General features: G+C 38.6%; 1 protein-coding gene across 2 annotated transcripts; it reads left to right on the forward strand.

Annotated features, from left to right (window-relative positions):
• Positions 1-251: 251 nt before the first annotated feature.
• Positions 252-27837, forward strand: PRLR (prolactin receptor). 2 transcript variants are annotated; one of them, XM_069880097.1, is made up of 13 exons: positions 252-383; positions 9685-9798; positions 10535-10667; positions 12822-12991; positions 13806-13972; positions 17557-17698; positions 19155-19287; positions 20445-20614; positions 21842-22011; positions 22977-23121; positions 23934-24033; positions 25691-25760; positions 26385-27837. In XM_069880097.1, exons 2-13 carry the CDS (start codon positions 9729-9731, stop codon positions 27402-27404), a joined length of 2490 nt encoding a protein of 829 aa, XP_069736198.1. In that variant the 5' UTR covers positions 252-383; positions 9685-9728; the 3' UTR covers positions 27405-27837. The 2 variants fall into 2 exon arrangements, with proteins under 2 accessions (XP_069736198.1, XP_069736199.1); XM_069880098.1 differs by lacking the exons at positions 252-383; positions 9685-9798 and having other exon boundaries at positions 10545-10667; positions 12822-12968.
• The last annotated feature ends 69 nt before the right edge of the window (positions 27838-27906 follow it).

Here is a 27906-nt window from a genome sequence, read left to right on the forward strand (position 1 = left end):
CAAACTTTCACAGCTGCTGAAGCTATACAGTGAAAAATAAATCAAGAGCATGACATGCTTTAACTCTGTCAAAGACGCAAATATTACTGGTTAGAAATGCATTCAATAGTAGGAGACATAGTCCTTGCAGTTTCTAAGGAACACAGCAAGTGAGTTAATGAATGAATGGGTTAATGAATGAATACATTATAAAGTTACCTTTAACCTCTGGAGACTGCAGTGTAAGTCTTTATTCTGTAAACAAGTATATGAACTCTCACAACCTGCAGCCTCAGGACCATTACCTTATACTTCAAAACAAATGAAAAATCCAAAATGCAATTCACCATGACTGAAAATTTCCAAGGAACAGCAGTCTGGGTTGAAGATGGGGGGCAGATCAGGTTAGTGCTGTACTTCATTGAGTTTATATATTCATCTTGAAGAAATTAGAAGAGGAAATTCGTACTTCAGAGATCCATATTGCAGCTTTCAGGAGCTTCAATATTCTTCCACTGTAAAACTGTAATTAAATAAAGATATTTTTGCTGGAAGATAAGCATCATGTGGCATTTGATAGGGCTGCAACACAGCAGTATTGATACTGTTACTGGTTTGACACGTGAAAAGTTCAGAGTGGTTTGAACATCTGACTTTCTATAATCACAGAATCACAGAACAACCAGGTTGGAAGAGACCCACCGGATCATCGAGTCCAACCGTGATCCGCACAAGGAAACTGTTTGTTTTTTACTGACATTGGAGATTAACATCACCTATGTAAATACCCACAGAAAGTAATGTTTATAAAATGTGTTAGGCATTAGTCTATTTGGGAATTAGGTGCCAGAGGAGATCTGCAAAATGCCACCAAGATCAGAGCTAGACATGATAAATATAGTTCTCTGCATATCCATGTATTTCTGCTTTAGGATAGATGTTGAAGGTTTAGGTTAGAAGGCTGAAGGTTGGATTTTATTTTATTCCCATTGTTGTTAGCAATTCTTTCAACTAATAGTAAGAAAATATTTTCCCTTCAGTTTTGGATTACCAGGTTAACGTTTCTTTTCATTAGCTAAGCAGTGTGCTGCTTCATCTGTGCGTGGCATTAGTGGTAGCATTCAGCCTTCAACCACAACGCTTTTCTATTGACAGAATTGACACTCAGGGAGTATGTTTGAAAAACATTCTTCTCACAAATAACAGGATGTGTTTATGTCAGTTTGATTGGAGCAGAAATTTTTGGTAACTTTGTTCTTTTACAGAGTAAATATACAGTCACTTAAGCAATTGAAGTGTGAATGGTCTAAGTGTACAACGTGTACTCAGAAAAAGACAAAGAAACAACTACTTTTACAACCTCATACTAAGGACCTCCTGAAAAAGAGAACACTGGAACAGAAAAAATTATTAGTCCAACAATTTTCTTTGCGCCCACTGATACTGTTAATTAGGCAGATTTGTGATTGAACAAGAATATTTACTCCCCTGTACCCAGGCTCTTTCTGTTACAGTCTTACCACATTCATAAAGCTCTGAAGAGAGACTCCAGACAACTAAAATGGGCTGTCACAGTGAGAGGAAATAAAGAAACTGTGCTAGGGCTAAGGTCACAGCTTTCTTCAGCACTACCCCACCGATGCTTGCAGGCACTAGGATCTGGAAGATCCTTGTCCTCCACCCAACCCCATAGCCTGTGTTCACCAAGAAAAGGCTATTTTGGGACGGCATCCAGTGGATGGAATTTTGAAACTCAAAAGGGATATTGGAATATGTTCAAAATTACAACTTTATCCATCTCTTCACTGCCCAGTGCCAACAGATTATTTGTTCTTTCCGCCTACTGTGTCCTTCCTCGTTATCTCTTTCCCTCAGGTTCACTCCATAAAACTTTAGCAGTTTTCTTGATTACTGTGTTCCCTTTCCTACTTTCAAAGTCCTATGCTTTGCTTCCTGTAAAGTTTTAGTCACTTTAGTCTCTCCGCAATAATCTTCCTTACTTCTACACCAGAATCTTTCCCCAGAAATGTCAAAAAGCAAGACATTTCATGCCATTGCATTGTTCATTGAAATTCTATATATAATTAAAGATCATCAGAAATATTACATCAAACTGGTTTTCACTGGAAAAAAGTTATAATCAAACTGAAATTATTTCCTTAGATTTCAGAATATGTTCTAATGGAAAATTTCAAAACAATTTTTTTCTTATGTTGCTATTTGGTGATCTTTGTTGGTTTTGGAATCTTGAAAATTTGCACACATTGACTTCGGTTGAAAAAGAATTTGTGACATTCTGTAATGACATTCTGAAAGTGAATTTTCTAAAACATTCTTCCAGTTTATGTGATATTTTGAAAATATTTTGTTATGAAATAATCTTTAAGTTCAAACAGAAGATATTCAGGTTTTGATCTGCTTGTTATATCCCTTTCTTCCATTCTTCCACTCTGAACAGAAACTCTTCTTTGTACAGTACCTAAGACGGTGGGATTTTATCTTTGTTCTCAGGATCATTATAATAAATAAGATTTGAGTAATGATTATTTGATGTAGAAATACTTGAATGAGAGTGATTGTCTTCCTTAATGCAGGAGGTAAGGTCAATTCTATCATGATCCTTTCCAGTCATTGATGTGAACAAGCCAGTGTCTATGGCACTATTGTAGAATTGGTAAGAAACGCTTCTATGTCAGTCATATTATATAGGGGTTTATCACCATTTCACTATATCACTTGTTAATGAAAGTAGTCATGAGTGAAAAAAATATGGTGGTAGAACGGTATGTTTTGGTGTAGTACTAAGTAGTGGAAAACACAAAAAGCAAAGGAAAGATTATTTTTATTTAGTGATCTAACTGTACATTTACTCTTAGAGCTCTGCTTCCTTTTAAATGTGGAACAACTGCATAGTTTTTAAAACATCTCTAGATCTACAAAGCAGCTTGTGTTTGGGGAGAATTTTTCTTTTTAGCCAGTTATGAGTCAAAATGTGTTCCCAGCATGGACACTGACAACAACATTTCTGTCCATTCTAAAACAGTGAGCTCAATCTTTAAATGACTTTTCACCTTATGTGATGGTTGAGTAAATTCACCACAAACATTATTGTTGCCATATTCAGTTTGTATGTTATTTTTTATATATGCATATAAAAAAGAAAGCATTTCTCATCCTCAATTAAATCTGAACCTCTGTAATGGCACAATGTCTGACTGCCAGATAATTTCATGGTATTATTATTGCTGTCATTAGTTTTACTGAAATGGAACCAAATGGAAACAAAAGAATACCCTGGTGACTAAGTACTACAGCTTCCCACCTGGTCTCCAGGTGATCCAGACCATTCCTAATGTTGGCAATAAAAATAGTCTTGTTCTTTAGATTCAAACTATGTAAAGAGAGATTTTGTAAGACATAAGATGATGTTAGTAATTTCAAAGTTATTAATTTCATGTATGCATAGTTTTTCTTGCTCTGGCAGATAAATTGCCCATTAAAGCACATCTAGAGTATTTCTTCACAGCACAGTGTAGTCAGATGGGATGATGAAGAACAGTCAGTTAAACATAGTGGCTTTTTTGGGCAAAACATTTGAATTTGGCCTTTTAGAGGCAGCTGAATCAGGTAGCCCAATAGATGTGCAGCTGCTGCAAGTTCATATTCTCAGGTTCCGCCAACACTGAAGCTTAGCAGCTGCTATTGACAGGTGTGTGTATGGAAACAATACACACAAACAGGCCACACATCAACACAGACATCTGCTATTGCTATATATATGTATAAATGTGATTATGCCCAAAATATGGATCACTTCAGTAGGTGGCTGCAGATACTCTAGTCTCCCCAGTTACGGGGCAGCTGCATATGAGCCCAGAGGTTTGCAGCCCAATCCTTGCTACATAATCCAGCTACATAATTCCACTAGAATCCAAGTGTACCCACCCAGAACAGGGCACACCCAGACAAATGACAGAAAGAGAGAATAAAGGGTAGACTATGGTGGTTAGACACACATCTCAGTCAAACAAGCCTCCAGTTTACACTTGACTGTCCCCTTTATTCTGCTTTTCTTCTTATTTTCCTATGCTTGTTCCTCCTTAGACCACTTTCAACTTTTCCTTTCCTGTTCAGATTCCTTTCGCCCTGCATCACTTCCTGACTGCTTCCTTCAGTTTGCAAGGTATATGAAGAAGGGAACTGGTTTGCCTTGCTCCTCCTAGTGGGTTCTACACAAGGCACAACGGTCTGAACGTACCTCGGTAGCCTTAGGGGTAGACCCATTTTCACTGATTAGGTTGCTAGTGTTCTGCATTTTTCAGACATTTTTAATTTGATCCCATTCTCCAATTCATGTAGATGGCCTTTAATCGCATAGCCTCACTTAATCTACTAGTAAATCCAAACTGCACCCTAAATTGCTACAAAATTTTGCACGTTAATTGAAACAGGTAATGAAAAGAGTGTACAGTAACACAGTATGTTACCACACTCACTATTGCTCTGAATGTATTGGAGTGTCAGTATCTGAATCACCTAATATAAAGAGTGATTTTTTTTTTTCTTTTTACATTTTAGGATTAAAGTAGTGATACTTCCAGTAAAACACGAATCCTAGAATTGCTCTGTTTTTTCTCTTGCAGATTATCAAGTAATCCAGGAAAGGAACAAAAATCTTCCTCACACACAGGAGTCCTTTAGGTAGGATACTGGACTTTATATTTCATGACTATGCTATTTGTAAATAATATTGAAAATTACAGGAAGATAATTAATGTAGTTGGTAGAGATTAACTTCTATCATATTTCAAGAGCAACTTTCAAGTTCTAATTTAAATTCTAACTTTCAAACGTCTAAATTGTTTTTCTTGTCTGTAAAATATGTTTTTAACTTTAATATGTTCTTCTTGTCTGTAAAAGGCTGCTGTAAGAATAATAATCATTAAAGTACAGGTAAAAGTACAGACCACCAGGGAAGAAAATACAATATTCAGAAGCTGTGAGACTGGTAGAGGAAGACCGCTATTGTTAGCTAAATGGCATTTTATTGAGAAAACAAAGGTGGTAGAGATGATGTTCAGAAAAAAAATAGTAGGAAAGGATAAGTTTTTAGCTTTTGTTATGTTTCTAGTATAAGTCTGAGCAAAACACTTGATTATTTTCTGTCTTGATTCTCCATCTGTAAAGCAGGGATAAAGTGTTTTCTTCCTTTGTTGCCTTAGCCTTTCTTGTCAGTTTAGATGCTGAGATTTTTAAATAAAGTTTCAGGCTCAGTTCTGTAAAATCATTAAGAGTCAAGTGCATAAATACTTTGATGGAGGATTAAGTGTCTAAAATATTTTCAAGAATCTGGGGTTTCACAATTTTTCTTTTTTAAGAATTACCTTCTGAGTAATGAGTGCATCTCCATGGGTGAAAGAAGTTGTTCCATTCATCATCACATATTGATTGCTAATCAAAGGAAGGACTACAAAGGGTCATCAGGAGAAGGTTTGTTTAAAAGAGAAGGAAAAAATATATTTAAAAAAAAAACCCTGATGACTTTTCAAGTAAAATATAAAAGAACTTGTAGGTGCTTCCAGTTTATGCAAGACAGAAATATGAAGTGCCTGGTCCCAAGAAATTAATTGGATTTCTAGATTCGCTTACGTAGCCAAAAGAAGGAACTAAGCATCCCCAGAAAGCACTCTTCAAAAACCGCTTGCCATCTGGAATCAATTACAAGAAATTCAGATAAGAGACATCTCTGAATTCCCTGCCTTGTCTGGAGCTTATTCATCTCCATTAAGGCTGTACAGGATGCCTGAAGGATTCAGAATTTGGAGACTTCCAATCAGGTCTCATTCAGGGAGGGGAAGAAGAGCTTTGGACACACCGCACATCTACAGCTTTAACCTTAAGTGTAATCCCAACCATCGCTGTCATTCAAAAGCACATCTGATGAAAGTGGTGCCCACATCTTGGCTACATGAGTGTTGGCATTTGAGAACACAATGTGGAAATGCAAACTCATGCAATGTCCACAGTATAGTTGAATGTATGGCCAGTAGGATTCTGGATATTACAGTGACTGTCACATCCTGGCTTTATTCCTGCTTGGTTTTTCCATACTTGGTTTCAGCAACAGCTGTAGCTTGGTTTCTATGACAGCTGTAGTTTAGCCTTTCAAATGGTAGTGAACTGGAGTTTCAAGACTCCTTGAAGTGCCTTCCCCCAGGCCTGAAAGACAAACGTTGCTTATCAATATAAGTAGCAAGAATGTCAATCTTGTTCAGTACAGATTAGTAAAGTACTTTGGTCTTCAGATTTCTTTGGCAGCACAAGTAAAGCTTGTGATGCACATAATGTTATTGCCAGTAAGTGCTATACAGTTGCTCCTCTTCCTGCAAGCCCAAAAACATTGCAAACAGAAAATTGTTCCTTCTGTGCAGAACTGAGTAAAGGCTTCTCTGTCAGTCTCAAAAAAACCCTCATCCATCAGCATAGCCAAGAGAAAGAAAAGTGTGTAAGAATTTGAACTCAGTTAGGGCAGGGACATTTTTCTCTCACCCCTGCTCCACAGCACCCATTTTGGTATTGATTTAATTTTCAGCTTAGTCTGATGCCACGGTGAACACAGTCTTCAAACCTACAATACCATAATGTTATTACTTACACAGTAGGGTTGTTTTATTATACAGGCATGTCCAGCATTTCTATGCAATCTAAAACTCCAACAGTCATTTCCATCAAGGCACATGGCTTTGTGGGGTGCAGTGAGCAGCTGTTCAATACAATAAAACAGCTGTGTTAAAAGGGAGAAATACAACTCTAATGTCAGAGTGTGATAATTTCATTGGAATTAAATCAAAACCTTCAAAAAGGAGGCATGTGATCTTTTTATTATCAGTTACTCAACCCGTGGTTTTGCAACATTCTCTTAAATAACTGTCCACTCTGTCCCTCTTGGAAACAATTTATTCAGCCCTAAAAGCAAGGCACTCCCTCACAGCATCTTCAGTAATGCTAGTTACCCTTTTACGAAAACATTTTCAAGTTATAGATAGGGGAGATGCACTTTTGATATAGTTATGACAAAAAGTGTTCAAACTGTTAACAATTCAAAGGATTTAATTTGAATTTAAGCAGTGGCCTGGAAAGCGTATGTAGGATCACAAAGTCCAGTCCTCAGCTCTCACAATCAACAGTGTCACATGCATTTCATAAGAGATCAGACTACCTGGGAAAACTAAATGGGATTTCTGTGTTCGGAATATCATTCCAGAAATTCACTGCTGTGGTGATAATATTTTTCTCTAAATTTTGGAGCTAATAATGGTCATCTATTCTTGTTCCAAAATTTGCTAAAGTTTACACATCATTGTTTTCCCTAATCCCCTGTCTTTTTCATAGAAGACATAGCCATCCTTGCATGGAGTTAAGAGGCCAGTTCTTTAAACTGCCATCATGAGACAGCCTCTCTGTCTCCTATTCGTCTTTGTGGCTGTATTCTGTTCTAAATAGATTAACTTGGGGGTTTTTTGCTGACTAGGTGACTAGATCTGTACGTAGACTTCAGTCTTGGGCACCAGTATGTCCATATTCCTCCCCTATGTCTCTTTTGCTCTTTTTCACAGGCACACTACAGAAGGGGTGCGTGGTCCTGTCATTTTTAAAAATAAGTACTTTTTTAAAATGCATTAATTCATCCTATTTCTGTAAATCTGGTTCTTGTGGTCTTCACTTTCCACAATTACACTGTTTTCCTTGCAGAGAGCTCTAATGCATCTCTTCCCTGATGATCTCTCTATTTTGTAGGATTGACAAATTTCATTCTTTTACTCACTGTAATCAGTTTCTCTTATCTGTCATTTCTTCACACAAAAAAGATGCATCTGTGGAAGAAATAAAACAATGATGGTACCAGTTCCCTGCAGTATAATATGAGTCTCAGTTTGAAAGTGCTGTATTTTGCAAATATTCTAACTATTTTAGAAAGAATAAAATGTTGCTAAGTGGTATCATATGTACATGAAATGGTTACTGTTTATAGCCCATTATTGCACCTTCACTTGGGAAAAATGTGCCTCTTTATTGCATAAGCTCAATGGTCCATGATAAGCATTATATAACACCAAGAGTTCTGCTCATTTGTGAAGTTAAACACTAACATTTGTGCCTGCCGTTTGTTTACAGTCATAAAATTTGCATGTGCTAACACAAAATGGAATTTATATTTAAATGATTTGCTCAATGATCCGGTGTGTCTCTTCCAACCTGGTTATTCTATGATTCTATGATTCTATGAATATGCACAGATGGCTTTAAGTAACTTTAAAATTAACACAGATGCAATTCTGCAGCCTGTAGCTCTGTTGCATTCATGAAACATGCCTGGATATTTAGAAGTGGTATAAGAAAATGTAGCCAATTAATGCTCTTCACCACACTCTGTCCACAATAAATGTGGTTTAGATGCAATTAAATTAACTGATGTTTCATTTACCTTTGGACTTGAAAAATGTTTATGTGTTGATAGATAGATTAGAGTTTCTTGGTATAGAATATTCATTGCATAATTAAAATTGAGTCATCTGATAAACCACAATTTTTCCTCAGCAAAGAGACGTCTTGCTCCCACACTGTGCTACTCTGAATGGGTTTCAAGCATACAAATACCTGTCAGATGGGCTTGGTAGGAGTGGAAAGCTGAGGTAAGGAGTTTACTTTTCAGACTAAATTGTTATTATTTCATTTCAAAGAATGAGGTTGGATACTGAGACTCAGGTAGCTGATTCTGATCACAGTTTCCAAGCAGGAAGCATATTGGTGGGACAAGCAGAAGGTTTGCTTTAAGTTATGGTGTCTTCAAGCTAAGCAAACATATTTAGCAGCACAGGGACTCCTGAGCCCACTGAGCTGTAACCTGGGTTCTGAGGACATCTAGTGGTGCAGGAACTGGGGCTCCACAGCTGGTGGCTTCCCATTCACACCTCTGTTTCAGCGGAATTCTGCCACGCTGTCTCTGGCCTTTGCAGGTTGAAGAAAGAGGAATAATTGTATCCCGTCCTGCCTTTTTATCTGATAAATTAATTTTATGCCACTTTTTATCTTGGTTTTTTTTCTCTGATCTTGGCACTTCACTAGAAAATTAAAAGCAGTAAAAAGAAATAAGTTGAACACACAAAAAGAATAGCATTCTCAGCTCAGGTGATCCTGAGTTCAAAATTACCAATCCCAAATATTCAGTCATGAGACTGGCTCAAAATTCATAAGCATGTTTATAGTTATTTTCTATTTGCCTTCTTTTTTTTCAGGACATTCAGAGTTCAGAAATGTTGAGCTCTTCTTTCTCTTCACAGGGATAAAAGTGTATATTTTGTTACTAAAAGGCTGGTTACTCAGGTAAATTAATAAGCCTAAAAGTCAGAACTTTCAGAAATTCTTTCAGTATTCCCAAGATGGCAGATAAATATGCATGATTTGTTAATGCTATTGAATTGTAATCCCAGCACTACTAACCATTCAAAGACCTTCAGGAGAACCTACTTGGTATTCTCTGATTTAGTTTTTCCACTTCTGAAGTGGAAATGTAGGTGTTGCCACACCTTTTTGAGAAATAGCAAGAATTAATTAGCTGCAATTCAAAAAGGACTTCCATCAAACCAAGTGATATGGACTGCCTGTCAAGCATTATTGACTACTGCATGATGGTGTATTTTTCAGTGAGCCCTTGACCTGATATTCTATCCTGAGGAGAAGCAGGCATCATGAAGCAGAAATTGATATCATCAGCTCAAATTATTTTGCTACATGCTGTGGCTGTCATGGGTCTGACTGGTAAGTACAACACTTCTGAAACAATTTTTTTTCTTAAAACACTTTCTTTAGAAAAGTCTGAGGCTTTATCCACTCTACCCTGGCCATGACTGGAGCTTGTACATATTTAAATTACTTTCTTTTAAAGCTCTTTATGGAGATTTTGAAAATGGCTGTAGTCCTCTTTTCTTTTTATAGTATTAATTTAATGATTATGTGGTGGTGATGATAAAAGGCACTGATTTCATCCCTGCACTCTCTTCATCCTTGTCACCTTCTTGAGAATTAGTATCATATGCATAGTAACACTATTAGAAACATGGTATGAAACTTCAGTTTGAAAAGTTGAAATTTCACTTTAAGATGACCTGAAGATAAAAATTTGGATATTTTAGGAAAAAACTAAAGGTCATACACTTTATTCCAAGCTTTTTAATTTAATTTGGAGATAACGATGTAATTTTTAAGTTTAGACCTATAATACATTTAAACAAATAAATTTCAAATGGAATTTTCATTCAAAAACATAAATTAAAAAAATAGCGGATATTTTAGCAGTTTGAGGTAAAATATATTTACTTTTCAGAAATTTTTGACCTTTTTTCCAGGCAGATTTATTGGCTGCACTCAGTCTATAGTTTCGAATAATTTTATTTTCCTTAAAAAAGGATACCTCAGTACATTTATCATTCAACAACAACAATAAAACCCATTGTCCATCTCTAATATAACCAGCTGGATTTCTGCACTTCCCTAGGTCAATCACACCCTGGAAAACCTAAGATAATAAGATGTCGTTCTCTAGAAAAGGAAACCTTTTCTTGTTGGTGGAAGCCTGGCTCAGATGGAGGACTTCCTACCAATTACACCCTGTTCTACAGCAAGGACAGGTAACAAGCAGTACATAAGTATTCTGTAAGTGATCAAGTGATGATTATGACTGAATGAGGGAATGAGAATATTAATTTATGAAGCCATTTTTATGGATTCATCTTAAAAATTAGATAGCCAACAAGGGCTATAGGAGATGTATGGTTTCTCCTTGGAAGAGAACATGACCACTATCAGCCCCAAAACTTCAGTCTGTCCCTACTGAAACTCATCTGATCTAACCCCCCCTGCAGTCTAAAGACAGGCTAGGGGAAACCCAGCCCCATGCATCGGGCACCTCTGTGAGATATGGACAGGTTGAAGTGTGGCTGAGCCAGTAGGTCCGCCTGGGTGAGGGCTGGCTCAGCGAGGTCTGTGGCTGAGCAGGGCAGGGCTGTGAGGAGCTGGTGGGCTGAAATGGGATCCTGAGCCGCGGGCAGGGCATGGGGAGGTCTTGGGCAAGCTGGGCAGGGGCAGCAAAGGCTGCTGAGGGGCCCTGCCGAGGAGCTTTTACATTACAGCAATCCCCCATCTGGAGAAATATAGTCTCTGCTTCCCCTTCTGGATTTATAGCCAACCTTGTAGTTCATAAAACAGAGTAATGTCAATTACGCATATTGTATCTCAAATACGCGTATTATATCTGTAATAACGTCTCTGACACCACCATCTTCTTTAGGAATAAAATGTGTTTATGTTTAGCAACTTTGCTTAACCTGTGCTTCTTTGAGCAACTGCCCTTTCTTCCTGAAAACAAGAAGTCTCGGAACAGGACCAAGTAAGCGGGGAGGCTCAGGGATTACATTTCTCTAGTGATTCCAATGCGGCTCAGAAGAGATAAGATAAAGACTCCGACTCCCCTGTTTAACTTAAATAAACTCCAAATCATTTGGTATTAATTGATTGGGAAAGATGCAGGTTTTAATAACATTACTACACTCAACAGTGATCTGAGAGAGTTTATGCTTGCCTTTTCTGTAGTGAGCATAGCTGTAGAACTTTTGTTATGAAAGTCCATATGTATCAATCTCAATCAGAACAGAAATGTTTAATGAGCATTTGAAGTCATACCTATCACAGCCTGGAACAGTCCTGCTTAGGCATAGAAAGAAGTGTTTATCCATTTTATTAATTTTGCAGAACACCCAGTACTGCCAAGTACACTAGATCTGGGCCACAGTTGCCTTTCCTAACTCGTTTTCTCTCAGGTGCAGTCCATTTACTCCCATCTTTGCTTTGTGAACGAAGACAAAACTAAGAAAACTAAGAGACCCTGTTATTCGTGGTGCATAGAGCATAGCAGTGTACCTAAAGTGCATCCTTGAACCATCTTAGCTGGTGCTTTGGGTTTGCACAGTTCTTCACACGTGGGATAGGCTCTGAGTACATCTACCACTTCAGATTTAATTAAGTACAAAATGATCCCTCTCCTAAAAAAAGCCAAAGACTCATATGAGGATAATAGCTAAAAGACCACAAATTGATCAGATACTGTTGAGACGTTTGTTGAGACGTTTCTGATGATGACCATGTTAAAAAGCATATCATAGAATCATAGAATCACCAGGTTGGAAAAGACCCACCGGGTCATCGAGTCCAACCATTCCTATCAATCACTAAACCATGTTCCTCAGCACCTCATCCACCCACCCCTTAAACACCTCCAGGGAAGGTGACTCAACCACCTCCCTGAGCATCCTGTTAAAAATATATAAATCAACATTTTGCTGAAAAGAAAATAATTAGTAATACACTCCTCTGCCATAGGGGCCCATCAGTTTACCTTCCAGTGAAAGAGTTATGAAGATATTTAGTAACTTTTCTTCTTTATCAAAGTGAATGTGTTTAATTTGCCTTTTAACTTGATTTTAAACGTTTTTAGTAATAGCCTTGTGCTATGTCTAGAAATTTTTCTTTCCATTCTATTATCCACATTTTCCTATGTATAAAAAAAGTATAGAAGTGTTCATCCTGAAAAACTGCAGTAAAAACAGCAATGGAGAATTTATAGTAATAGCATTTAACACTTACTGAAATGTTTCCCAGAGATGAGATTACATATACATCTAAAGTTAAAGATTTTAAATTTCTTTGCTGAACCTAGACCATTACTAGAATACTATCTGCTTGATTCATTTCCTAAGCATTAAACTTTTCAATTAATTTTATTTCAGTGAAGAAAATATCTATGAATGTCCAGACTACCGAACATCAGGTCCCAATTCTTGCTACTTTGATAAAAACCACACTAATCCCTGGACAACATATAATATCACTGTAATGGCAACGAATGAGATTGGAAGTAACAGCTCAGATCCTCAGTATGTGGATGTGACCTACATAGGTAAAAAGGGAAGAATGAAATGGCAAACAAATTAATGGGAGATGTATGCGGTTTTTAATCCCAGAACACATAGTAATGAAATGTTTATTTCATCATAATGTGAAACTTGCTATGCAGGAGTGTTTATCTACAAATCATCTAATGTGTGCATATTTAATTTATTTGAAAACTGCATTTTACTCATAAATTAAGTAACTGCATATTTCCTTGTCATTTTAATTTTGGCTGAAAAATGTGATCCAGTTTCTAGTTATCGCCAGTATTTCAATTAGACTCAATGGAGGTTTTTTGGTTCTTAGTACTTCAGGTATTAAAACTTGCAAATTAAGTTCAGATACCTGAAATGTCCCAGATTAAATTTTACAAATGTAAACGTCTTTTTGCTGGCATTGCAGTCTTTGGAGGGTAAAAATAACTGCCTAAGCACTCTGTGGCTTTTTGTAGTATTTCATATCCCTAACTCAATTGTACTTTTAGCATACACATCATCTACTCATTGCAATGATGAATGTACTTAGTATTTTTAGCTATGAAATATCTGACATTTTCATTTTGAAACAGTGACCTCATGAAATTATCACTTGGATTTCTTTAGCCTGACAAATTCAGAGTTAAGTCTAAGATTTGCTGATACTGCCTAAATCAGTAGCCGGATAAACGCCACTAGAGAGCAAGGGAAAAAAGGCTATTGTACTATTCCTTTACCTAAGTGCTGTATGATCTGAAATAAATGTGATGAAATAAAAAAACATAAAAGAGGTACCTTTTCTGAGAGAAAATTAAGTCCCTAATGGCAATTTTTTCATTTACACAGTTCAGCCAGATGCTCCTGTGAACCTCTCTTTAGAAAAAAAACCATCTGCTAGTATAGTGTATCTTTGGGCAAAATGGTCTCCACCTCCATTAGCAGGCACCAGCTCTAATTCTCATGTGTACCACTATGAGCTACGACTAAAACCTGAGGAAAAGGAAGAGTGGGAGGTAATGGAAAAATACATTTCTTGCATATATGCTCTTTTCAGTGACTCCTCTTTTCTGAATTTAACTGGTATTATAAAATCTATAGTTTCTGTAACAATATCAAAATTGATATAATCAAACCTGATTAAAGAAAGGAAAATACTGTAGTGGTTTGTACAGACAGTGAAATTCAAGGTATTTGTAATTGTCCTAGTGTCATATACAAAACAAGTCCCTATTTTGTCCACTAATATAATATTTAATCGTAATTTTCATCAATGTGTCTGTTCCCTAAGGTCACAGTAAAAGTCTGCTCAGTTCGTATCATTTAAACTATATCAGGCTCAAAGCAATTTACTGGTTCACTGGCATGTAATTAACAAGCAGTTAACTGTGCAGTCAAGGTCAGTATCAGAAATACAGCAGATAAATCACAATACTGAGCCCTTTAAAGAGTTAACAGATACCTACAAGTTTACAAACACACTTTTGTAACAAGTCTCAGAAATATGCTATATACAGAAATTCCACTCTCCCAAGAATGTAAGGTTACAAGCACACACACCCCTCCTGGAAGGACAAATTCCCCAATTTACCCTTGCTTTTGCAGGGGATGCACAGGGATACTTTAACTTCTTGTGAACTCGCTTCCCTTTTTACAATGAGATACAGTAAGACACACATCAATGAGAAAGCACTCCCCTCAGTGACAAATTTTCTTGCCTCTTTAATATTGCTTTTCAAGCTGATCCTTTTGTTTCAGAAGTCTCTCAGTCACTGTGGCAGTAGGTGGACACCTAGGACAAAGCGATCATGAGATGATATGGTTTTCTGTTCTAGGTGAAGTGAAGAGGGTGGTTAGCAGGACAGTAGCATTAAATTTCCAGAGGGCAGACTTTGAACTCTTCAGAAGGCTGGTTGGCAAAGTCTCATGGGAGACAGTACTTAAGGGCAAGGGAGCCCCTGAGGGCTGGGAGCTCTTCAAAAAGGAAATCCTAGCAGCTCAGGAGAAGGCCATCCCCATGTTCCAAAAATAAAGCCGGCAGGGGAAAAAAACAGCTTGGTTCAACAGAGAGATCTCAAGTGATACCAAGAAGAAGAGAAATGTTTATGGGCTCTGGAAGAGGAGATAGGCCTCTTGGGTGGATTATAGGAGGGAAGTGAGATTGTGTAGAGAAAAAATCAGAAGGGCTAAGGCTCAACTGGAAATCCGATTGGCAAAGTCTGTGAAAGATAACAAAAAATCTTTCTTTAAATATATAAATAATAAGAGGAGGACTAGGGAGACCATACAGTGCCTATTGGATGCAGAAGGAACAACAGTGACAGGGGATGAGGAAAAGGCTGAGGTACTTAATGCCTTCTTTGCCTCAGTCTTTAATAGTAAAGAAAGTTGTTCCATCTGTGTACAAACCCAGGAGCTAGAGGAGCAAAATGAGGCTCCTGTGATCCAAGAGGAGGTGGTCAGAGCCTTGCTAGCCTGACTAGACACCCACAAGTCTATGGGGCCGGGTGGGATTCACCCTAGGGTATTGAAGGAGCTGGCGGATGTGCTGGCCAAACCCCTTTCCATCATCTTCCAACAGTCCTGGATGACTGGGGAAGTTCCACTTGACTGGAGGCTGATGTTGTGCTCATCTACAAGAAGGGTCGCAGGGAGGATCCAGGGAACTCCAGGCCTGTCGGTCTGACCTCAGTGCCAGGGAAAGTCCTGGAACAGGTGATCTTGAGTGCTGTCATGAAGCACGTGCAAGAGAAATGGGTGATCAGGCCCAGTCAACACGGGTTCACAAAAGGCAGGTCTTGCCAAACTAACCTGATCGCCTTCTGTGACAAAGGGACTCGGCTGCTGGATGAGGGAAAGGCTGTGGATGTATCTTCTTGGACTTCAGTAAAGCTTTTGACACAGTTTCTCACAGCATTCTGCTCAGGAAACTGTCACCTCTGGCCTGGACAGGCGCACACTCTCCTGGGTGGAAAACTGGTTGGATGGCCGGGCCCAGAGAGTGGTGGGAAATGGTGTTAAATCCAGCTGGAGGCCAGTGACAAGTGGGGTTCCCCAGGGCTCAGTGCTGGGTCCAGCCCTGTTCAATGTCTTTATCAATGATCTGGATGAAGGCATCGAGTGCACCCTTAGCAAGTTTGCAGACGACGCTAAGCTGGGTGGAATTGTGGATCTGCTGGAGGGTAGGGAGGCTCTGCAAAGGGATCTGAACAGGCTGGACCGCTGGGCAGAGCCCAATGGGATGAGGTTTAACAAGGCCAAGTGCCGGGTCCTGCACTTGGGGCACAACAACCCTATGCAGCTACAGACTAGGAGAAGTCTGTCTAGAAAGCTGCCTGGAGGAGAGGGACCTGGGGGTGTTGGTTGACAGTGACTGAATATGAGCCAGCAGTGTGCCCAGGTGGCCAAGAAGGCCAATGGCATCTTGGCTTGGATCAGAAACGGCGTGACCAGCAGGTCCAGGGAGGTTATTCTCCCTCTGTACTCGGCACTGGTGAGACCACTCCTCGAATCCTGTGTTCAGTTCTGGGCCCCTCACCACAAGAAGGATGTTGAGGCTCTGGAGCGAGTCCAGAGAAGAGCAACAAAGCTGATGAAGGGGCTGGAGAACAAGTCTTATGAGGAGCAGCTAAGAGAGCTGGGGTTGTTAATCCTTGAGAAGAGGAGGCTGAGAGGAGACCTCATTGCTCTCTACAACTACCTGAAAGGAGGTTGTAGAGAGGAGGGAGCTGGCCTCTTCTCCGAAGTGACAGGGGACAGGACAAGAGGGAATGGCCTCAAGCTCTGCCAGGGGAGATTTAGGCTGGACATTTGGAAAAAAATTTTCACAGAAAGGGTCGTTGGGAACAGGAACAGGCTGCCCAGGGAGGTGGTTGAGTCACCTTCCCTGGAGGTGTTTAAGGCACGGGTGAACGAGGTGCTAAGGGGCATGGTTTAGTGTTTGATAGGAATTGTTGGACTCAATGATCCGGTGGGTCTCTTCCAACCTGGTTCTTCTATGATTCTATGATTCTATGATTCCTCATTGGGCTGAGAGTCATCATCATCATCCTCTTCTACATGAACAGTTAGGGACAACCTCCTCTCAGGAAGTTTGGGGTGTCCTACTCACACATGCTATTTCCATTGACATTCCCAGCTGTTGCCATTCTGCTAGAAGTGAACCACAATACTCCCACAGCTGAGATGCCAGGATAAAATATAATTTTTAAAGGCATAGTGAGGTGGCCTCAAGGATACCTAAATTACTGTTGCCGTGCTGGTGGAGAAAGCTCTGTGTCTTGAAAGACTTCTGAAGAGATATTCAAAGACACTGAGGAAGACAATAGTAAGCACTGAAACTAGCCACTAAGAAGCATTACACAGAGGATTTATAGTGTTCCTTACATTATGAAGCTGATGGAATACTAACGTATAACAAGTCCACCATGAACTGTATGTTCTTGTGTACCAGAACCTTGGTGTCACTGAAGTGAGTTTTTCTGTTAAGGCAATCACTACCTTTGCTTTGCAAGTTAGTGACACAACCATACTTCTTAATGCTTTGTTTGTTAAAATGGCCCAATTCTTTATTATTTTTCCAGTTAATTTTCTTTTCCAGACAATACCTGTTGGAGTGGAGACACAGTACAAAGTAATTAGGTTACAAGCTGGGGCAAAGTATGTTGTTCAGGTCCGTTGCAAGTTAGACCTTGGAGAATGGAGTGAATGGAGCTCCGAAAGATGCATTCAGATTCCAAATGGTGAGTGCATGATTGCTGTTCTGTCATTTGTTTTTAAATTCTATCCAGTTCGGTGTTGTGAAGGATGCCTAAATGGCAGCCTTGAAAACCCAGTTCCTCACACAGGTACTTCCTAGTGCTGCAGGCACAGCTTAGTGCATCTTACCATACTTTATGTGTAACTGCTTATTTAGTCTTGTTGATCCACTCAGGATACTATGCTGAAACTGGCTGTGACAAATAGTCTGAGATTTACTAGGAAATCATATCTGATACAGGTGTGCCTAAATAATTTCTTATTCCAGTCCCTCTATTTAAAAATCACGTTGATTTCATCTGGAGCTGACAACTACCTCTGTAAAAATCATTCATCTGTTCCTTAGTAACTGGACTGAAAGAACTGCCATGTCTAACAAAGAATAATGCATCTACCATTCCATGGAAGTAGCTATCTTTTTTTATTGGGCTTGAGTGTACACATTAAAGATGCATGATATCGTATCTTCTTAGACACTTTAGCCAGCTTGTCTTAGGTCTTCTTCTGTCACTAATTGTATTATTCATTATTTGACATGGAGATTGCTGAAGTACAGCTAATAGAAAAATATTTTTAAATGTCCCATTTTCAGATCTGCCTTAGGCAATTAGAAATTTGGAAAATCAATGTCACTACTCTAAATAGTAGAAAATATATATTATTAATGTTACAAGACCATATTTTGCCAAACATAACTGCAAAAGTTACAATTACATCAGGGTTTTGGTTAGCACCATCCTATCCAAAATTTAAGCCTTCTCCTCTGCCTTACTCTAAGTGCTTTCCTTGAGTCTATAACAACATCATCAGAAATTCATAAAATTATAAATTCCTTGGCAGCAATCAGGCAAGCAGCCTGAGTACTGAGCATAAAATCACTGTACATGGAAATTTGAGAGCTGCTTCTTTGTATCTTAGGGGTCAGCTCAGTATAGGTATTTCAGAAGAGAATTACTGGCAAGGACATAAACAAATGCTCAAATGTTCATCTTAATTTTTTTACTGTAAAAGCCAAAACAAATTACAGCCTATTTTTAATAATCAGAAACACCTTAAAATATTTTTTTTTAAGAAAAAATGGTTTATGTAGAAAATAGATGGGATAGCAGAGCATATTTTAAATCATTTTGTAGAACCTGTTACGGCAGTATTTCAGCACCCCCAAATTTCAAACTGGGGGCAGAGAAAAGAGACAGCTTTTCTCTTAAAACATAGATCCTCAGAACAGCTGAAACGGAAAAGGATTTAGAGTCCAGGTGAAAGTAGCAGGCTGCTGCCCCAAACACTGAATCATCCTTCCTTTCCTATTCTAATATGAATCGGATTTTTTTTTCATTTGTAGAAAAGAGTATTTTCCTGTGCTTTGCATGACATTGTTTTCTAAATTCAGACTTGACCCAATGTATTAAACTTATTAGTTGATTTCTTTATCTTTTGCAGGAGAGTCACCTCCTGAAAAGCCTACAATAATAAAATGCCGTTCTCCGGAAAAGGAGACCTTTACTTGTTGGTGGAAACCTGGTCCAGATGGAGGACAACCTGCTAATTACACTTTGCTTTACAGCAAAGAAGGGTAATAAGCTGTGTATAACTATTCAGTGTTTTATCAGAAGGACCTGGAAAATCAAGCCTGATTGGGTTTGCATTTAGGAGAAGCTGTTTTCCATCGGCCATGCTCTTGTGCAATTGACATATTCTGGAACAGCAGTAGCAGCAACATAATAAAGGTTGAAGTAGGATTACTTTATAAAGTCAGTTTTTTCAAATTTCTGTGACATCTGCCTTGAAAGTTGCCATGGTGCAGCAATTGCATAATAGTTTGCAATGCAAAGACCTACAGTCCTTTGGCCACACAGCCCCAGAAATAAGGCTTTCCAAAATGACCAGATATTAAAATGTTCTTCTTATTTTGCACAGGTATTCATAGGCCATGATTGCCTCCTGGCCTCTGCAGTAATCTTGGGTCTGGAACTTAGGTCAGGCATTAATTTTAATGGAGTAATCAATATTTTGTTAATGTCCTGTGAACTATTTTGGGTTCACCCAGCACTGCTCAGCCTTCAGTGACCTGACTGGATTCTAAACTCTACTTGTCAGTGGAGAGCCAATCTTAGTGGAAAAAGGCAGAATCAATTCCAGCCAGCCAGGGAAGAGTGTGAGGTCTGCATCCACAACTTTCTCTTTTGCTGTTCTGCATCTCAGAGGAATCTGGGAGCAAGTACTACATACTCAAGTGTCCCTCCTATCCTGCTCACTTTGGGAAGCTTGGGAACGGATTTGGAGGAACAAGTGATGAGAGACAAAAATAAATTCTGAAAGCATATTATTGTAATATGCATAATTCATGTAAGCGTGAAATGAACACTGGAAACACTCAATTTTTAATAGAGCATCTAGAAGTGTCAGCAATCAGTTCTGATGACTCTCTGGAACCTTTAAGAGCTATGCAATGGACAGTGGTATTCAGAAAGTAAGAGCTGTACTCTACTAGCCCACTGCTGGAAATAAACCAGCCTGAATTCTTCAAGCTTTGTAGTATCAGTTCTGAGGGGAAAGTCTTAGTCTCTGGAATTGTCCAATGACTCTTTAGACTTAAAGCAGTTTTCTGATTTTCTTCAGATTGCCAGGCATGAAAAACCTGATTCAGCCCTAAATAATGCTGAACTACTAGTAATCAAAGCCAGGTGTTTTAGTCTGTGTAACCTCGTCGCTGTGATTCTTTCATTTCAGAGAAGAACAAGTTTATGAATGTCCAGATTACAGAACTGCAGGCCCCAATTCGTGCTACTTTGATAAAAAACATACCTCTTTCTGGACCATATACAATATTACTGTGAAGGCAACTAATGAAATGGGAAGTAACATCTCTGATCCTCATTATGTGGATGTGACTTATATAGGTAAGAAAACTATTTTCTGTGGAACCAAATAATTTAAACTGATAAGTTTTGACACAAGAATTTTAATTCCAGCTCTTCTTGTATATAGCATTATATCCAAGTTAAAAACATGTAAAAACAAATAAAATGTTATCTACTGTAATAAGAAATCAATATTCATCCCTTTACTGTTTTATTTTTGAAGCCTAAAAATGCTAAAAGCTTTAAAACTGCATTCAGAAGACCATTTACTGTTTGTTCCATAGTTCTTTCAGTCAAGCGCTAAGAAACACCATCCAACTAAAATCCTTTTCCACTATACCAGCAACTGAAATAAAATTGATCTTTTTAAATTTGACCACCTACAAGTAGTTTCCAGACTCAAGAGGAGCTGAATCACTGCTTTTTATAGCAGCGTACTGATAATGTCTTTTTTGAGACTTTTTCTGTGGGCAGATATTTAGGCTTTTTTCTACGGGAATGAAACATTACCACCAAAACCCATTTTTTTTTTTATCAAGGCTGTGGCTGCCAGAGCCTGGCAACTGGAAAAGACCTCTGGGAGAAAAGGCTTTACATTTTATCTCCATACCTTGACTACTTACTTGATGAAGCTTTGCATCAGACCGTGGTAAAATACATGCATAATATGCAGAAGCTCTCAGAAAGCTGCAAGCCTGGCTGCGGCAGGAACCTGCATTCCATTTTCTTTTGTTTTTGAGAAACAGACAGGGCTTTAATATTAGTAGCTTGTTTTATTTTTAAAAATCCTTAGGTATGCTTGTAGGGATTATGTTGCTTGTTTTCTTAATGTAAAAGGTAGGGAGAGGGGAGCAAGTTTTCCCTGCTAAATCTGTGTTTTCAGCCTTCTAAAATGTACATGCTAACTTTGGGAAGATTATAGTAAAACACAACTTCCATAACACACATTAAAAATGTTAGCTCTGAAACATAGTTGTGAAGAAGAGAAACAATAAATGCTATTGAAAGAAAAATTATTTCTGGTGATAAGAGATTAAGGCAAATCTCAACATGACTGCAATATGTTTACTGTTCTTCAGGTTTTTCAGATTCATAAATCCATGCTTACTTTGTCAGGAAATTCTTGATCCCTGTATTCCAGCACCAGTTCTAAATTACTAGACACAATGGAGGTGACAACTCACCAATCACACCATTTTATATTTCCTCCTAAGATAAAGCAAAAAATCATTTAGAGTCTTATTGTCAATTCTCTCATTTTAACAGTACAGCCAGATCCTCCTGTGAATGTAACTCTGGAACTGAAAAAAACAATAAATAGAAAACCGTATCTGGTCTTGACGTGGTCTCCACCCCTGCTGGCTGATGTCAGATCCGGATGGCTTACCCTTGAATATGAGTTGCGACTAAAGCCTGAAGAAGGAGAGGAATGGGAGGTAGGGATGTTGCAGGTTTTTGCTAGCTGATGTTTTCTGATTGATTAGGTTTTGTCAGCTAGGTCCCATGCCTGAATGTAATGAAGCAGAAACGCTAAATAGTTAATCCTTTTTCAAAAGCAGTGCTTGTGTGATCTACAATTTCCTACTGTGAAAACGGGTATCTTAGATGCTGTTGCGTGATAGCCAGTGGTAAAGTACTTATTTTCAGTTGTGTCCATTTTACATTAATCATATTGGCATTGCAGTTTAAATTGTTACTTCTCATTTAATCAGGTTACTTTTATGATAATTTGTTCTTAACCACAAGCACTTCTTAGGTAACGGAAAGCTCAGTGGTATTGTGTAAAATCATTTAAATTTATACAAATAATCATTAGATGATGGTTGTCATAGCCACATAATAATTTTTTATACCTGGGATCTGCAACTCCAGAAACTGAGCAGCAAATTAAAGACTCCAGCTGTTGATATTTGCATGCCCTTCCTCTCTGCTGCAATACTTGCCAGCCATCTCGATATCATCTCCTTCCTGCCCCATTCCACTGCACTTCCCAGCCCCCTGGCCATTGCAAGATCCTGGGGGGTAGTTCCACCAACTCCACCAACTTCATATTCCTTTCTTTCTCTCTGCATTTTCTGTTTCTCACCTCGCACCATTGCAGTTCCCACTATCACCATGCGACCTCCCTCTTTGCCAAATTATCAAGATGTGTTTTTGTAGTAGGTTAATTTGCACAGTGTAACCAGGCCAGCTCTAATTCCCACTGCATTATGTGAGAAAAACAAACTACAGGAACAAAATAAAAGTACTGCTATTCAATGCCTGCATAATAATTATTAGTAAGCTTCCCAGATTCATTCTATATTCCCAACTTGGTTATCAAGATTTAAATCTAGCTGTGATTTTCATAGCAAAATGTCTCCATTTTATATGCATTTTACCCTTTTTATTTAATTTCCAGACTATTTTTGTTGGGCAGCAAACACAATATAAAATGTTTAGCCTAAATCCAGGAAAGAAATACATTGTACAGATTCACTGCAAACCAGACCACCATGGATCATGGAGTGAATGGAGCTCAGAAAAATATATTCAGATCCCTACTGGTGAGTGGCTAGGTGTCCTTCGGTGATTATTATTACATGGAAGTGAATGTAATACTTTCGTTAGCGGTTTGTGGCACCCATGCAGATTGCATAGTTTCTGTAGGCCAAGAAAGAACTTAATTTTCAGCTTCCCTGCACCATACTGAGTTAGCTTTCCCCTTCATTATTTTTTGGGGTTAAGAAGGTGGATCAATTCCCTTTCTTATTTAAAGAATGCCCTTTCTGTTTATTGCCTCATTTGTACTTATGATGGTAGTTTTTAATTAAAAGAGTAGCAGTAACTGCATTAAAAATATTACATCAACAACAAAGAGTGAGCATCTTCAGATAATAACAACACTTCATTAGTCTTTATCTATCTGGAATGAATTTGAAATATGGATCTCCATGTCAAAAGTGTCATGTTACAATAGAAATCCTTAAACATTTCTAGTTCTAGATCATTTAACCTACTATTTAATTAATTATATGGTTTGTATTTGATAATGAAATGGATGTGGCATTGGCATAAGTGAATCTGGACACAATTGCTATAACTGTCTGTGACAAAGTTTCCCTCTTCATATATTTTTGTATAATTTTTCCAAGAGAGTTAATTTCCTGCACAATGCCATTAATAAAAAGTATATTTATTATCTGATATTACAATTATTTTTGAGACGCATCTGTGCCAGTAAAGTCATCTAGATTTGATACCAAATCCATTGGTTTTGACCAATTTTTAAAAGAAAAGTAAATTGAGATTTTTTTTCTGTATGCTGACTATGCATATGCTAGATGCATGTCCTTAAATAATTCTGTTTGTTTCCTAGACTTTAGAGTAAAAGATATGATTGTGTGGATCATTGTGGGTGTCTTGTCATCTCTTATATGTTTAATCATGAGCTGGACAATGGTTTTGAAAGGGTACAGGTAAGCCACCAGTTTCACAATTGTATGGAATTGAGATTCTCAGCAAACTTTTCAAAACCAGACTTCTAACATTGATTTAGTTCCTGAAAAGTTTCATGTTGTCTTATAAACTAGAAACTATAGGTATTTGACTTCAAAGTCTGATAGAGAGGTTTTTCTGTTCTTTAGGGAAAACAGGATGTTCTCAATTGGTAAAGCCATATCTCTGTTAGATCTGACCATCTTGGCTACTACTCATCAAACGTGATTTGGACTATCCCTGCTGCTAAAGAAGACAGGCCTCTTAGTTTTGGCCTAATTACCTAAAGGAAATGAGGTTATATTATAGAATCATAGAACGGTTTGGATTGGATGGGACCTTAAGATCTTATAGTTCCAACCCCCCTGCCATAGGCAGGGACACCTCCCACCACACCAGGCTGCTTAAGACCCCATTCAACCTGGTGTTGAACACCTCCAGGGATGGGGCATCCACAGCTTTCCTGGGCAACCTGTGCCAGTGCTTCCCCACCCTCAGCATGAAGAGTTTCTTTCTAATGTCTAATCTAAATCTCCCTTCCAATTTAAAGCCATTTCCATTGTCCTGTGTCTATATACCCTTGTAAAAAATCCCTCTCCAGCTTTCCTGTAGCCCCTTCAGGTACTGGAAGGTCACTATAAGGTCTCCTCAGAGCCTTCGCTTCTCCAGGCTGAACAATCCCACCTCTCTCAGCCTGTCCCTGTATGGGAGGTCCTTCAGCCCTCTGATCATCTTCATAGCCCTACTCTGGACCTGTTCCAACAGTTCCATATGCTTCTTATGCTGGGGATTCAAGCTTTTCATCAATCAGCACCCCCAAGACCTTCTCCTCAGGGCTGCTTTCAATTATTTTGTCCCCATTCTGTATTGAAACCACCATTTGCCCAAACACAGGTGTAGGACCTTGCACATGGCCTTGATGAACCTCACGAGGTTCACACAGGCCACTTCTTCAGGTTGTTGTTCTGCCCATCTGTCAATTCTCAAATTATTTGTTAGATCACTGGCTCATCCCAGTCAAATCTGAAAGAGGCAGATGTCACAAAGATTATCACTTTTGTACCAGTCTTGTAAAAAAAATACTAAGGAGAAGAAAGAGTTGTAAACTGTTGTTGGAAAAGCCATCAGAAGCCATTCATCATAAATTTTGCTTAGTAGCAGCTGACAGTGAAATATGTGCATACAGAACCACTAGTCCTCCTGAACACTAGCCCTCCATAGCTGTTTCTTGGCCAGTAGTGAAGTTACAGTGATATCAGAATCATAGAATCACTAGGTTGGAAAGGACCCACTGGGTCATCGAGTCCAACCATTCCCATCAATCACTAAACCATGTCCCTGAGAAATGGAGGTTATGGGTCAAAAGACAATAAAAGAAGATAAGCAGTCTTACTTTTTCCATTGAATAATTTTCATACTGTTCTGTTTCTTATAACTATGTCTAAGGATAACTTATGAACTGTAACTGGATTTGTAAATTACCTGGCTTGAGAGGCAGACAGGAATCAGAGGTCCAACAGGGAGGCATCAGATATGACAGAAGTGTTTAAAATGTCAGGCACTTTCTGAGGAAATAGAGGAACAAATAGAGATTAGGGCCCATACCTACACCTTCTTGTTTTGTTCTGTTTTTTAAAGAATGATTGCCTTTATCCTACCGCCGGTTCCAGGACCAAAGATAAAAGGCATAGATACACATCTGTTAGAGGTGAGTAACACTGATAGCAACAAAAGAATTCACCATTACTTTCTAAATTATGTGCTAGCATTATACCAAAATAAAGTGTAAAATAGCTTCAATTAATTTGTGTTCAAAATAAATGACCCTTTCATGTTGATCGCATGGAGGATATGTGTAAGACAGAGTCCTGCTCTGCACCAGCAGGAGAAGGGCATTGGAGAACAGCGTTTGTGACCACAGCTGTTCCCTGAACACTACAACAGCCAATGCCTGAGTGATCTTCCTAGCAGTTGTTATGGAAGTTGTTCTCCACAGTCCGTTGCTATGCTGAGGAGACAGGACTTTACTGCTCCTTTATTCTCCTCCATTTCCTTCTTGCTAAACCCTTGAGACCCTTACTTGCCAAAATCTCCTTACTCCTCACACTTTAGAAACATGAATTCTGGGACTGTGTCTCCCCAGTGAGGGAACTCAAGAAATGTTCGTCTGTTCTTCCACTATTTTCTGCAGTAGGAGAAATCCAGTTTAGATCTCATGATACAGATACTAAGGCATTTGCATGTTAATTCTGTAGATTGTTTACAATTGTTCTAGTCAAATAAACCCTAAGGTTAACAGTGAAAAAATATATCTTGTTTATTATGCCCTTAGACAGGAAAATCTGAAGAATTATTGAGTGCTCTTGGTTGCCATGGTTTCCCTCCAACATCAGACTGTGAGGAACTACTGATAGAATATCTGGAGGTAGAGGACAGTGAGGATCAGCAGCTCATGCCAAGCCATCGCAGTGGCCATCCCAGTAAAAATGCAAAAATGACACCCAAGGAAACAGACAATGATTCAGGCCGAGGAAGCTGTGATAGCCCTTCTCTGCTTTCTGAGAAGTGCAGGGAGTCTTGCACCCTTCAAACAACACTTCAGACACAAGATGTAAGAGAGGCTCAAGAAAATAAAGAAGGAAAAACAAGGTGGGAAACTCAGTGCATAGTCTCAGAACAGAAAACACTCCCTTTTAACAATGAGAGTACAAAATCGTCCACATGGCCTGCAGCTCAGTTACTTAATAACCAGCCTCTTATGCTTGCCTACCACAGTACTGTGGATGCACATAAGATAACACTGAATAACGCAAATGCAAACATTACACCATTTTTGGTGGGAAATGAAGAAAAGCATCAGTCACAATATTTTATCACTGAAACTGCCCATGATGGCATGGAAAAGCAAAGAGAAATGGAGAATTTGCATTCCAAAACTACTACAGTGCAGGTCAAACAAAACAGACCTAATGACAAACCACCTTTTTTCAATCCTAAACTGATGGATTATGTAGAAGTTCACAAAATCAGACAAGATGAGCAGCCTGCAGTATTACTGAAGCAAAAAGAAAATAGTGGGAAGACTGAAAAGTACACTGTTCCAGGAACCAGCAAAGAATATACCAAGGTCTCAACAGTTGTGGACCATAATATTCTAGTATTAATGCCAGATTCACGCATCCAGCACACATCTGTGTTTCAAGAACGTCCAAGGGAAACATCCCAGGACCTTCAGCAAGGTCAAGCTGAGAAAAATGTGAGCTACTGTCTAACAGCTCCAAGCAAGTGCAAAAGAGAAACCAATGGATCAGACTACATGGACCCATCTTCCTTTTTGCCCTCATTTAAATAACTTTCACAGAGTGGAAGTTCAATCACTCTGTAACGCTACAGAATAAGTCTGTACAATCACTACAGTAGTGCTAAGATTTGTGGTTTAAGATTATGCTGCTGCATCATAATTGTAGCTTACACCTTTTCCTAGCTGACAAGCCTGTGATTTACCTATTGAATTTGTTAGCGGTTATATATAATAGAACAAAACCACACAGTGAATTGTTCCTTAAGAAAGCCTAGTTTGTATTACACAAAATAAAATAAACTGTGGGTTGAGGTAATAATCATGGAAGTAAACCTTGGATCATTAACGTGTTTCTAGCACAGCAAAATGAGGAAATAGGTATTATCTGCCATGAAAAATATATTGTAAACTAATAATTCAGCTCTGCAGGTCTTCTATTAGTTGATTACACCTGAAGAAATACTGCAGATTCAACAAAGATGAAAATCATAGTGATCTGAACCATTCCAAAACCAGATAAATCATTGCACAGTAGCATTCTGATCTACAATGT

This window comes from Phaenicophaeus curvirostris, chromosome Z, assembly GCF_032191515.1.
Source record: "Phaenicophaeus curvirostris isolate KB17595 chromosome Z, BPBGC_Pcur_1.0, whole genome shotgun sequence".
In the NCBI taxonomy this organism is placed as follows: Eukaryota; Metazoa; Chordata; class Aves; order Cuculiformes; family Cuculidae; genus Phaenicophaeus; species Phaenicophaeus curvirostris.

What these genes read in the sequence shown, in the direction of transcription:
- PRLR (XM_069880097.1), top strand. Translation starts at nt 9,729, where the DNA reads ATGAAGCAGAAATTGATATCATCAGCTCAAATTATTTTGCTACATGCT. An exon ending in ATGCATTCAGATTCCAAATG is followed by an intron (nt 17,699 to 19,154) that starts GTGAGTGCATGA and finishes TATCTTTTGCAG; the next exon opens with GAGAGTCACCTCCTGAAAAG. An exon ending in ATATATTCAGATCCCTACTG is followed by an intron (nt 23,122 to 23,933) that starts GTGAGTGGCTAG and finishes TTTGTTTCCTAG; the next exon opens with ACTTTAGAGTAAAAGATATG.